Source organism: Saccostrea cucullata, unplaced genomic scaffold, assembly GCF_032062105.1.
Source record: "Saccostrea cucullata isolate Sc308-1 unplaced genomic scaffold, CSIRO_AGI_Scuc_v1 ctg62, whole genome shotgun sequence".
NCBI classification, from domain to species: Eukaryota; Metazoa; Mollusca; class Bivalvia; order Ostreida; family Ostreidae; genus Saccostrea; species Saccostrea cuccullata.
In genome coordinates, this window is record NW_026937804.1 from 760,257 (window position 1) to 774,521 (window position 14,265).

At 34.2% G+C, this 14,265-nt stretch overlaps 1 protein-coding gene across 1 annotated transcript; it reads right to left on the reverse strand.

The window, feature by feature from the left end:
- Positions 1-6,473: 6,473 nt before the first annotated feature.
- LOC134248889 (F-box only protein 6-like) lies at positions 6,474-14,171 on the reverse strand. Its single transcript, XM_062731285.1, has 6 exons — positions 13,809-14,171; positions 11,919-12,023; positions 9,620-9,746; positions 8,390-8,516; positions 7,855-7,994; positions 6,474-7,482 (listed from the first exon to the last, which is right to left on the reverse strand). Exons 1-6 carry the CDS (start codon positions 14,086-14,088, stop codon positions 7,359-7,361), a joined length of 903 nt encoding a protein of 300 aa, XP_062587269.1. The 5' UTR covers positions 14,089-14,171; the 3' UTR covers positions 6,474-7,358.
- Between the last annotated feature and the right edge of the window lie 94 nt (positions 14,172-14,265).

Below are 14,265 nucleotides of genomic sequence, written 5' to 3' on the forward strand. Positions count from 1 at the left end.
CCTTTTTATATTCTTGTTAATTACAATTTTTGCACAAGGATGAGAATGTCATTACTGCAGTCTTGTATGCCGTTTCACATGACATTTGGTATGGTATTTGTTGATACCCAAAGAAAGGGCTTGTCACAAGGAATACACATGTGAAGTACGAGAGTCATATACATGTAGCTCCAACCAATCAAGTTATTGGCAAGGTTAAAGTTTTTGCACACAAGCAGCTAGACAGACAGACGGTCAGAGCAAAAATTTTATACCCCGGAATCTTCAATTTCAGGTGCAAAACATTAAAACTATAGTGGAATTGTCACTGTTACTGGGAGACTGCTATTCTTAAGTATAGTTGGTTACTCCTCAGTTTACATTCACACCGGCCATACCTTTATCAACATATTGGTTTATTGGATCTTCTATATAATACAAGTTAATCATAAGGTTGCATTCCCACAAACAAGTAAAATTTTGTTTGCCAAATGGGCGACAGGTATATGATCTATACAATGTAGAATCTACACTACCTTAGGAAGTTTCCACATAATTTTCAGCTTTTCTGACCAACTGATCTTGAGAAAAGTTTTAAAGATTTTTACTATATATTTCAGTGTTATATGTAATCCCTAAGTGTATTTCTTGGACAGAAATTACCAGTAGATAAAATTCTATCTTTGGGAACTTCAAAGCAACCTGAACTAGTGCTAATTGTAACAGGGACCGTCAGATGTTCCCCAAACGCTCCCCAGCTCCCTTTTGGTGCCATATTCCCTGTAAGTTTCATTAAATAAGACAAACTCTAAACATTTGAGATTTTAACAACGTTTACCCAGAAGTGTACCAAGTTCATTCAAATTTTAGCATTGCACGCGTGTGCATGTGAATGCATGTGCATAATGACCATATCATCTTGTCTACACAATCTATATATTTTTATATACTAAATATTAAAGCATTTAATCCAAAAGTAATTAAAAAAATACGCTTATTCAAGTGTATGTTTGATTTTAATCATTTCACGTGCAGGCACGTGCATACATGAGCATGGTGACCATACCTTCTTGTAGAAGTCCATTACATCTATCTATGTTCTAAATCCCACCCCATTTGGTTGAAAACCAAGGGAGTTATAGCTTTTTAAAGTTAAAGCCAATCAGATTGGAGTGCATGTACACGCACGTGTATGCATGTGCATGGAGACCATACCTTCTTGTAGAAGTCAATTATATCTATCTATGTTCCAAATCCCATTTTTAGTTGAAAAACCAAGGGAGTTATAGCTTTCAAAATTTAAGCCAATAGATTGCAGTGCATGTACACACACGTGTTTTCATGATATTTGCAATATACCATGTTGTAGGATATCCTAATGCATGGCTATGTTCAAAATTTCAAAGGATTTTGTCAAAAAACAAGAAAGAAAATGTTCAGCCAATCAGAGTGAAGCGCAAGTGCAAGATCTTGCTATTTTGTCATATTGTCTATAATACTAATATATTCTTATATTATGAGTTTCAAAACATTTTATCAAGAAATAGAAAAGATTCATCTATATCCATTATATTGGTCATTTCACGTGTTGCACGTTTACGCTCTTGCAAGCACGTGCACGCAAAATGACCTTCGTTCCGCAAATCTACATAACATGCCTACTGACCCTGAAAAGGTTTCACCTAAGTCTGATGTGTAGTTTACAAGATCACTCGCGGAAAAGATTTTCCCAGGAAGAAGAAAAATAATAATAACTAGATGCGTTCTTGTTGCTTGGGCAACAAGCAGGTCTTCTGACCGACTTCTGTTTTGCAATCTATGCTGTGTCATCCCATGGAATAGATTTCATAATGTATTTTTTCGTTTACGTTCTTTAACAGTAGTTTCTCAACACAGATCGTGATTGTTCCAGGTATTTCACAAAATATCTCCAAATATAGCTTTTAAAAATCGGCAAAATCTTCCAAACATGTTATAAAACAGTGAAAAGTAATCCGCAACTGACAAAAGACAAAAACAAAGAAAAAATTTGGGGAACGCCCCGAGCGGGATTCGAACCCCCGACAGTAAGACAAAGTTTGGCTCGGTCATATCTTTGCAATAAACGCACGCATGAACAAGCTAATTCAGAGAATTCGTGTCCCCCGCTTAGGGAAAAAGTCAGCTCCCCCTGACTGAATTTGTAGAATTATTAAATGTATACATGTATACTGAAGCAAATAAAATACATGTATGACAATATTCATACAAAGATTTGATTGCTTATTCTTTATTATGTGTATAGAAGATTTTTTTTATATGGAATATTTATCACACTGTAATGATGATTTTATAACCTCATAAATTTTTCATTTCACATGCTGAATACTATCATTTAGTAAAAAAAAAAAAGTATTTAAAAAAAAAAAAAAATGAAAGGTTTTTATCCCGGGACCTCTCACATTTGAAGCGAGAGACATAACCACTAGACCACGGAGTCGCTGATAGAAGTATATGCAGAACTGAAGTCACATACATGTATATATTCATGTTCGGTATTCTCAAAATTTTACACAATCTATGGTGTTTGATTTATTTAGCCTTTATGAAACAGTTTTAATTGATGTAATAAGAACATAAAGTCCGCCGTAGAACCTGTTTTATACGCAATAACTCTCCTCATGCCCCTGCGCTAAAAATAGCGCCATGTAATACTATAAATACTAATAAAACAAACGGGGCGGGGCACTTTGAGAGGGGCAGACGTCCTAGGGAGTTTTGGTATAAAATTACATTGCATAAGCTGAAAATCTTCTTGAAATATCGCCTGGAAATGATAGTATTACATAAAGACAGAATGTATAAATTTACGACCTTGAACTTTGACCTTTTGACCTCAAAATCAATAGGGGTCTTCATTAGGCCACAGGGAGTTGTTATATAAAATTTCATTGCAATAGCTCACATGGTTCTCGAGATATCGTGTGGAAACGAAAGTGTTTTAACAGACAGAATTTGCTTATTTATGACCTTGACCTTTGACGTTTTGACCTCAAAATCAATAGGGGTCTTCTTTAGTCCATAGGGAGTTGCTATGCTAAATTTCATTGCAAAAGCTCAAAGGGTTCTCGAGATATCGTGTGGAAACGAAAGCGTTACAGACAGACAGAAAGACGGACGGACGGACGGACGGACGGACAAACCCAAATTAATATCCCCCACTTTTCAAGCGGGGGACAAAAAAATGAAAACATATATAGATATCTTTGAGGACGCTCTATAAACCCTGTAAATCCAAAGGAAAAATATTGAAAAACAAAAAAGTTCAAAAATTATACTGAAGTAGTAACGACAAAAAATGAAGGACGTTTGGCACATCTACTTTTGATGCTCTTTCATGTCCATGAGTTTCAATGTCATATCTTTAGCCGTTTTTGAGAAAAGTAGTGTATAAAAATCAATTTAAAAAATACAAATTTCCCCAAAAATCGCGAATGGAAGCAAATTTTGAAAAAATGAAAAACACGTCTGGAGATATTAATCTGATGCATCTTAAGTTTTCTGTAAAAATCTTTGAAATACGTACAGACACAGCTGAGATATCGCCATAAATATGAAAAAAAGAATAATAATAATAATAATAATAATAATAGGAAACCGACGGAAAACAATAAGGTCTTCCGAAGGAAGTCGGAAGACCTTAATAATAAGAAGAAACAGAGTAAAAACAATATGTTCCCCAACTTCGTTTGGGGAACATAATTACTTGTTAATCAACTGTTATTCGTGTCATTATTCAATAATGATTCATCATTTGAAATTACCGGTAGATAAAATTCTATCTTTGGGAACTTTTCAAAGCAACCTGAATTACTTGTTAATCAACTTTTATTCGTGTCATTATTTAATAATGATTCATCATTTGATATTAATCTGCCACAATTAAATTTTGTTACGGAGGAAACATTCTCTACCAATATAAAGCAAAGTAAATGGTTCATGGCAAAAAATGTTCAAGAATTAAAGTAGGTCACAAAACTCAAATATTTCTCTCAAAAGAATAAAAGTTGGTTTACAGTATAATACAAATTAAAAATCAGAAAAGTCAAAATACTTTTACTTTTTTTTTTATTAAAACTTCAATGAGAGAAATACAAGAATGTAAACAGTGTCAAGAAATGGATGCATGTACATGAATTTTTAGTAAAAAAAAAAAAATGTCCACATACAGATTGACAAAATATTTTTGAATACTTAAAATTTTCATATGTGTGTGCCAAGGAATAAATCTTTATCATTCATATTTAATACTCTCTAGCATTAGTTGACTGTTGGTTCATATGAACAGAGTATTATGGTGTACATGAGTATTAAGACAAGAGGTTCATAGCCAATGAATCACTCTTCCGATCAATTGTACAAACTGTCACTTCTTTTTGAAGCCCATTCATATTCTATCTAAATTACAATTTAAAGTAGGTCAATGTGACTTACATTTTGATTAATGCACTATAAGAACCCAAGATGCACCAAATGACAAAATTTGATGATTCTAATCCAATTAGTAACTAACATAAAATTACAGCCATGAAATTCAAAAATGTGACACAGTGACCTAATTTTTACTGACACACTCTGAGGACCCAAGATACATCAAGTGACAAAATTTGATGGTTCTCAAGCAAATAGTATCTGAAATATTTAAATATAGACATAAAATCCCAAAAGTAGATCACAATGACCTTCTTTTCAGTTGACACACTAAGGACCCAAGAGGCACCTATAAAATTTGTTGATTCTAAGCCAATTAATGTCTGATATATTTAAATATAGCCATAAAAAATCCCCAAAGTAGATCATGATGACCTACTTTTTAAGCACAAATCTGATGATTCTCAGCCAATTTATATTTGAAATATTTAAATTTAAAAAATCCCTAAGTAGATCATGGTGATATTTTTTTTTCAGTTGGCACACAGTGAGGACCCAAGTGACAAGTCTTGTTGATTTTAAGCCAACTAGTGTCTGAAAAAAAAATTAAATATAGCCATAAAAATCCCAAAGTAGGTCATGATGACCCACTTTTACGTTGACACACTCAGAGGACTCAATATACAGCAAGTTATAACATTATATGATTCTGAGTCACTTAATATCTAAAATATATAAATATAGTCATAAAATTTTAAAAGTAGGTCACCCTGACTCTGGGTTGGGGGTGGGGGGTAGGGAGGGACCCCAGTAAGGGATAAATTTTATCAAAATTATATATAGAACAAAATCTTTAAAAATCTTCTTCTGAAGAACAGCACAGTTATATACTACTAGTATACTAATATGGAGGCATCCTTGTGTAGTATAAAATTCAAGCCCCCCTCCCCCTTAGTAAACTTTTAAATATAGAGTAGAATGTGCTTTTCCCCTACCAATGTACTCAAGTGAGTATTATGGCCCATGGTCCTCTTGTGTTTATATTTTTCTTTTTTGAAGGTCACATCCCTGTTAAAAGTATATACCGGTGTATAAAAGCCCTCTAAGGGCTAAGATACTCTGTGACAAATTTGACAAAAAGGGGTTCTTGAGATATTTCCCATATCATATTCCAAACAGTTTAGGCACACTGCACAGATTGTCATAGCATTAGCTCTTTGAGTCTTTAATTCAGAAGAGCTAAAAATGAATTAAAAATTCCAATTTCCATCACTACACTCTTCAAACAGTCCATGCTATAATTGTTGGATATCCCTTAAGGTTTTATGAGCCACAGTTACAGGATTGTTACAAAATAACTAAAAAAGATTGCCTGAGTACAATAAATGATTCTTATATAAATATTGCATGTAGTTGAGTGTAACATTGAAAATTTTCACCCCAAGAAAACCACTGTCAACTGAGGCGCAGCCGAGGTTGACAATGGTTTTCGAGGTGTGAAAATTTTCAATGTTACACTCGACTACATGCTATATTTATTATATTATACTGAATGTTTTATACAAATATATTTCCATTTCTAATTTTTCTCTCTGCGATAACTCTTTGAAAGTGTTCGGAGTTTATTTCTTGATAATTCTGCTGGAATGTAAATTAGGCAGGTCGATAGGTCAGGAGCTTAGGAGGCCTAAAATGCATGCAAATCTCGTGCGCATCTGTCTCTATGTCTGACACTAAGGAGGCAAAATTTGCATGTAAATCTCGTGCAGCTGCCTAGGTGTTTGACGTCATTGGGCGAGTACTATTGAAATTGGCATGGAAGTCCTCGTGTAATTTAAGTCTATTTCTACAGTTTTAAAGTCTAAATCTACCATTTTATTTCACACTGAAATGAAAATATAAGGAATCACTGTCTAGTTAGGAGAGTATGCTAGGGACAACAACAATAGTGGGAAACATGGGATAATTTTAGCATAACGGGCTTCGCCCGTTATGCAAATTATCCCATGTTTCCCACTATTGTTGATGCCCTGGCATACTCTCCTAACTAGACAGTGATTCCTTAAACATATAACAGTGAACCGTGTGCGCATAAATTCTGCGCAGTCGCTATTTTTTGGAATACCACCCGTCGTTAAGAAATGTTGACTGTTGCTACGCTGGAGGGCGTGGCTTCATTATTCAGTGGATAGTAGTGTTTTTTTAACAAATGTTTCTCGACCAATCAGATTCAACTAATTTACATGAAAGTATAATATAACAAGATAATGCCTTAAGGTTGCATGAGCCACATTAAGGTGATTACTACAAGATAACTCTTTAAGGTTGCAGGAGCCACATTAATGTGATTATTACAAGACAGCTCCTTTAAGGTTGCAGGAGCCACATCATGGTGATTATTACAAGATAGCTCTTTAAGATTGCAGGAGCCACATTAATGTGATTATTACAAGATAGCTCCTTTATAGTTGCAGGAGCCACATTAATGTGATTATTACAAGATAGTTCCTTTAAGATTGCAGGAGCCACATTAATGTGATTATTACAAGATAGTTCCTTTAAGATTGCAGGAGCCACATTAAGGTGATTATTACAAGATAGCTCCTCAAGGTTGCAGGAGCCACATTAAGGTGATTATTACAAGATAGCTCCTCAAGGTTGCAGGAGCCACATTAAGGTGATTATTACAAGATAGCTCCTCAAGGTTGCAGGAGCCACATTAATGTGATTATTACAAGATAGCTCCTTAAGGTTGCATGAGCCACATTAAGGTGATTATTACAAGATAGCTCCTCAAGGTTGCAGGAGCCACATTAAGGTGATTATTACAAGGCAGCTCCTCAAGGTTGCAGGAGCCACATTAAGGTGATTATTACAAGATAGTTCCTTTTAAGATTGCAGGAGCCACATTAAGGTGATTATTACAGGATAGCTCCTTTATAGTTGCAGGAGCCACATTAAGGTGATTATTACAAGGCAGCTCCTTCATCCTCTTCACTATCTTCCTCGTACCACTGATCATATTCTGGCTCTGAGGAGGAGGAAGAGTAGCGGGACCTGGACACCTGTGGAGTTGAGACTGCATTGACAGACCTGAAACAGTAATTAATAATGATAATTACTTACCCGGTAGATTCATCCTATTGTATAATAAACAACTATTAGATTGATGTATTTCTTTGTAGTAAATCTGTTTATAGCCCTTTTTGGATTCCCAGAATATAGGAACAATGTTTAATCACCCCATCCCCCATCGCAAGAAAAAGTGATAAATAAGTTTTCAAAGCTTAACATTAATAAGTATGATATAAAAAAAAATCATAATTCACTTCAAAGAGTGGCTTTTGCTTTAAATGCCAGTACCAACAGCATACTGTATTTAACAATCTGTAATATTAAAAGTAATTGAATCAAACAAATCTGAGGATGTCTCCATCAAGAAACAAAATAAATTGTAACATTAACCTTTGCTGAAGGTTGAATCTAACACTAGCATTAGTGAACTTGGAGCCATAGTGCCCTGCCCAGAATTGCCGATCTTTGCCTTTGTGTTGGAATTTTATATACCTCAGTCCTTCTGGATATGTTGTAAAAATATGCTCAACCTAAAAACAATAATTTAGTCTAGTTCATCATTAAATGTCTGAAATGACTGGAAAATGTGATTTATATTTTTGGTTAACCTTAAATTCTCATTGCATCCCTCTTAGCACTTAAAATTAATAAAAAATTCATTTATGATATTTCTCTCTATCCAATTATCTGTGATCTAATTTGGCTTTATCCTTCTATCTGTAATTTGAAGTAAGGAAGAAATGAGAAAGAGAGAGAGAAAGAGAGAGAGAGAAAGAAGAACCAGAAACCAAGTTAAAACAAGGCACATCGTAATCTTACAGTAGTGAATTTGTTAACAAGTCTTAAAAGTTTCGATCCACACCTATTTCAGATTGCTGTGTCACAGCATGTGTATAGACTACTGATACTTATAATACCAGTCTACCTGAAACCAGTCCCTGCCTGCCGGTTTTTCATCAGAGAACGACCACTTATCCAGCTCCTTGGATTCAGCATCTAATAGCTTTACTTTTATGTGGTACTCCATTTTGCAGTCAAACCTTGCTGCATACCTTTAAGGTAATACAGTAAAACTTGTTTAGTACGAACATGGATATAGCGAATTCATGGATATAGAGAAGCTATCTTGGATCCCCAGCAATATAAATTTAACACATTCCTTGTACGGATATAACGAATTACTGATATAACGAAGTAATTTTTTTGGTCTCAGTAACTTAATTCGTTAGAACTGAGTTTTAATGTATATAATTTTTTTTTTAAAAATCTCCATGCAATGTTCAAACTTGTCTTATCTTGTTGAATTGAAAAATTGAAAAAAATGAAGTTCATGGTTCTTTTGGGAAATGGGAGGAATTCTTTATAAACAATCAACTTATCACTCAAAGTGGGTATTAAGTGGGGAATGGCCTTGAGGTCTATAACAATGAGATCTACCATTAATGGGGAAAAGGAAAAGTGAATTTGATAAGATGTGACCTACCACTCCGAGACCTGGATCTCAGGTTTTATTTGATAAGATGTGACCTACCACTCCGAGACCTGGATCTCGGGTTTTATTTTATAAGATGTGACCTACCGCTCCGAGACCTGGATCTCGGGTTTTATTTTATAAGATGTGACCTACCACTCTGAGACCTGGATCTCGGGTTTTATTTTATAACATGTGACCTACCACTCCAAGACCTGGATCTCGGGTTTTATTTGATAAGATGTGACCTACCACTCCGAGACCTGGATCTCGGGTTTTATTTGATAAGATGTGACCTACCACTCCGAGACCTGGATCTCGGGTTTTATTTGATAAGATGTGACCTACCACTCCGAGACCTGGATCTCGGGTTTTATTTGATAAGACGTGACCTACCACTCCGAGACCTGGATCTCGGGTTTTATTTGATAAGACGTGACCTACCACTCCGAGACCTGGATCTCGGGTTTTATTTGATAAGATGTGACCTACCACTCCGAGACCTGGATCTCGGGTTTTATTTTATAAGACGTGACCTACCACTCCGAGACCTGGATCTCGGGTTTTATTTTATAAGATGAGACCTACCACTCCGAGACCTGGATCTCGGGTTTTATTTTATAAGATGTGACCTACCACTCCGAGACCTGGATCTCGGGTTTTATTTGATAAGATGTGACCTACCACTCCGAGACCTGGATCTCGGGTTTTATTTTATCGAGGACCTCAGGAGAGCACCCTTCCTTAAGTAGGTCAATAGTCTGATGCTTCTCACACATTCCGTATGACGTCACCCAGCACTTGTAGGGTCCTAAAAGTAGACAACCACATTGTGATGTAATTAATTTCATTTAGAATTAATAACAGTCATAAAAATATTTCAAGATTTAAGCATTCTGATGCCTGATTATATATACACCATAAAACTTCAATCAAAGGACAAGTTAGGGTAAGACCCCTATTTGGCACCCGATTTTGGGTGTCTTTCAGAATAATCCAACAGTTTATCCATAAAAGCCTGTTGTCACCCCTGCACATATTGAGTACTGGTTCTAAGATTTAGAATGACACAGAAAGGTCAGGAAGTAGGGCAATTTTCAAATTTTCTCATTTTTATGCAAAATCTTATCGATTTTATGGTACATTTTGTTTCAGAAAACATACAGCATAAGCTTGTCTATCTACCAAATTTATATATTTTATACACTAGTATCAGATGAGTTTATGTGTAAAAATCTCAGATAGGCAAGCTTGTGCTCTGTGTTTTCTGAAGAGAAAAGTATCTCAAAAAATATGATGAAATTCCACCAAAATTGAGAAAATTCTGGGAAATGTCCTACTTCTGCAACCTTTTGTGGCTTCCATGTAGGATTTGTTTTAAAGTAAGCATCATTTTAACTTCTTAACTTCAAACTATCACAATTTTACCAGAGTTCTGCTGATTTTTATATCATATAAGGGGCCAGATTAGGCCATTACCCTATCTTTCCTTTATGTTTGATTTTAGCATTGCCCATCTTAATTTATAACAAGAGACCCATGGGCCACATTGCTCACCTGAGCACATGGATTAGGGTATGTCTTTTAACCACAAGGAACCACATTAAAATTAAATAAGATGTCATTGGTGTGTCCTTGTTGTGTCCTTGTGGTTCCTTGTGGTTATAAGACAATTTAAGACATACCTCATGGATTAGGTAAAAACACAAATCAGCTCTGAGTTTTGAAAAGTTTACTCAAAAAGGGGGATTGGATTTTATACTACCTAAGAATAACACCATGTCAATATAGCATACATGTATAACTTTGCATATCTTGAAAAAAAGGTTTTTAAAGATATTTTTCTGCATATTACTTTGTAAAAAAAAAAATGATTTCCAGTTGTGACCCCTCCTTGCTCCTCCTCTTTGCTGTTCTTCAGAAGAAGATTTTTAAAAGATTTTTCATATATAGTTCTATGTAAAATTTTGTTTGCCCTTTATGGCCCCACCTTACCCCTGGAGGTCATGATATGGATAAACTTGAATTTACACTACCTAAGGATGTTTCCATATGATTTATTCAAATGAAGATCACCATTCATTGTATTGCTGTTCTTGAGAGGAAGATTTTTAAAAGATATTTCCTACTTTCTATTCCAATGTAAAACTTTGATTGTCCATTGTTTATGTTATAGCTTACCTTTATATAAATGCTATAGTTTTATCTTTATATGAAAATGTTTGGTTTTATCTTTATGATATAAATGCAAAAGCTTTCTCTTTATGATATACCACAGTAAATGCTATAATTTTATCAACATTCCTTAATATACATGCTATAATCTTACTTTTATGATACACATGCTAAAGTTTGACCTTTGTCATATATATATGCTTATAATAAGTCTATCCTTTATGATATAGATGCTATAATCTTAGTTTTGTGATATACATTCTTTATTACATTTTCAACAGTGAAATAATGTAATTTATTCATTGAATAAAAATGATATTCTGTCACAGTGTGAAAGGATATCAAAATGTGACAAATATCAAAAGTGCGGTAAAACTCTCGATTTACCTTCCAATAACAAAGAATGTCATAAGAAATACTCCTTGGTCCATTAGAAAATAAATATATCATTCTGACATAAGATAAAACTGCCAAAGATCCCCTGCATACTTAGTTGAAATCCTTGTTTACATTTTCAACCTCACAACACTTGGCTATCACGTCTTAACCGCTCAACTAAGACGTCATGTAGCCTATGACTGCATAGAAAAAGAAAGAGGAAAAGGGAAAATCAAAGAAAATGTAATAAACAGAAAATTCTAAGTTTTGTAGTTGAATATGGAATTTATTTCACTCTTGAAACAGGATTTTTTTTTTATATTTTCACGAGTGCGAAGCACAAGTGAAAATATTAAAAAATCCTGTCTCAAGAGTGAAATAAATTCCATATTCAACCACAAAACATTGAATATCCTCTATATATTCTTACCTTTTATGTCTGTGAACTTCTCCAATGGATGACTCCCTGATGGTTTGTTTTCAACAACAAATCGATCCCCTCCATTTTTGACGATTTTCCAATGATTAAATTTGTCTGAAAAAGCATTAATCTATTAAAGGATGAAATTCTAATTTCCATGTTATAATTTGAATATTTATGCATTGATAATTTCAGCATACTATTAGGTTCAATAGAGCTCTAAACCAGGGGCAATGAACATCGCAGGTTTGGATGAGGCACCTTTGCTCATCACACCATCTGCTTAAAACCCAGGTACATATAAAAAGATTTTCAAAATTTCAAAGAATGAATACATATGTTATTATATCATCAATAGATGCATGCCATAATACAAGAACCTCTGACTGTGAAACCATGAAAGTCAAAGTGTTGGCTGAGATACCCTAACTTGCTCATCATAGTCATATACTTTGTTTGCTCAATACCCAACCGCAGAGGATTTTAAGATTGGTGTCAGAATTATTTTCCTATTTTAGGATCAATATGATCCTAGGGCATAAAGAACTTTATTCGGTAATAACCAATATTTGCTCCCCAAATCAAACTTTGATGGAGATATATTTAATTAAGTTCTTAAACAGGGGAGTATATGCTGACTTCAAAGCACTGAATATTTTCATAAGTAATGACGCCATATGTACGTAATGACGTCATAAACATGACGTAAATCTCAGTTTTTTATGAATTTTACAGAAAAATGTACATATTTCGTCGATATTTTGAATAAAAGTCACCGAGCGCATGTGTGTTCAGAATCGATATTTTGATATAATATGTAGAATGATAATGTCAATGAAATATGTCAATATTGTTCCTGAACAAACTTGCGCTCTATAAATTTTAAAGCTAAAATTGTTGAAATTTTGTCCATTTTGTCCTCTTTCTAAAAAAGGATATAAAATCGGACTAGTTTGTGACGTCATAAAAGCAAAAATTGTGAATATACTGCTTTGACACTATAATATTTTCTGTTAATTTATATTTCTCATACAATTAATTGAATTCAGCACATTTCAGGAAGTTTTCAAAATTTGACTTTTGTGGGGGCAAATATATGCAATATACCGCATATAGTTCTTTTACAAATTGATAAAGGACTCAATTAATCATGCAGCAGTTCGACTCAAGGGATTGTTCGAAGATTTCTTTGCATTAATTTTGATGGTTTTCGCAAAAACTTAAGATCTCAACAGTGCAGGGACCATTCATTATTACAGACCTTTTTACCCATATAGTTGTCACATCAGTATTTTTCATTAGAATTGTCCGTGAGATTTGGCGTTTGCCAGTAAGATTTCACTTTCCATTAATTTTACAAATAAAAATGGAGAACATTAACTCCTTTCCTGATTACTAAAACATGGTTAAATAACATGATCTTGATCATTTTATACCATACGGCGTTTTGGCAAACTAACATAACTGAATTTGAACATTTTGTTAGCGGTTAAAAAGTATGAAACTGAGACAGATCATAACGAAAACTAACTTCTCAATTCTAAACAAGTATATCTCTTATTTCCGTATTCTCATAATAGCAAAACATATTTTGGACTAAAAATTCGTACAAAACACGGCGAAATCGTAAGCGTAAACAGGTCTGTTATTAACAATTAACAATTTTCGTTCCCCTTTGCTGAGGCTAAATTACAAATTTTGACTATCAATCGCAATTGGCTGAGCAGTTCAAAAAGAGAGAAAGCGATATAAGATATCACCAAGGTGACTCAGTTGACCTAAAGAGTTAACAAACTGATGAATGGGCAAACTCTGATTTGAACAGCCCACTTTAACTATTGTCTCATAGTTGAAAATTACTATGTATCCTGATCTATTCTATGTACAGTGTGTATATACCTAATGCACGTGGATTCTGGATCAAATTTCTTTTATATGGGTTTTGAAAAAAATATTTCTTAAAATCATCTGGTGGGAAAGGTAGCCATTTGGAGGAGTAGTATCCGGCTCTCTCACATTTTGTTTTCCAAAGAGTTTGACTATCTATCAATTGTTTCCAGGTTTTACAAACCAAGGAACACCTCAATAAGAGATCCTTTTCATTCACAAATGACAGAACATGAAGCAGCACAGTGTCTGGCACTTCACTTAAATCCATTATTGAGTGGCGTGTGCCCATCTTGTGTTGTCTTTTATGAATAAGTTCGGCACCTGATCCTGAGTAACATGATGGTTTTTCCTGAATGTAAACAAACTTAGTTGTGGGTATAAGTAGTTTTTATTTCAAAAAGTAATACGAAAAATAATACTATGATTTGTGGTTCATATACACTATTAAAAATACATATAAATAATA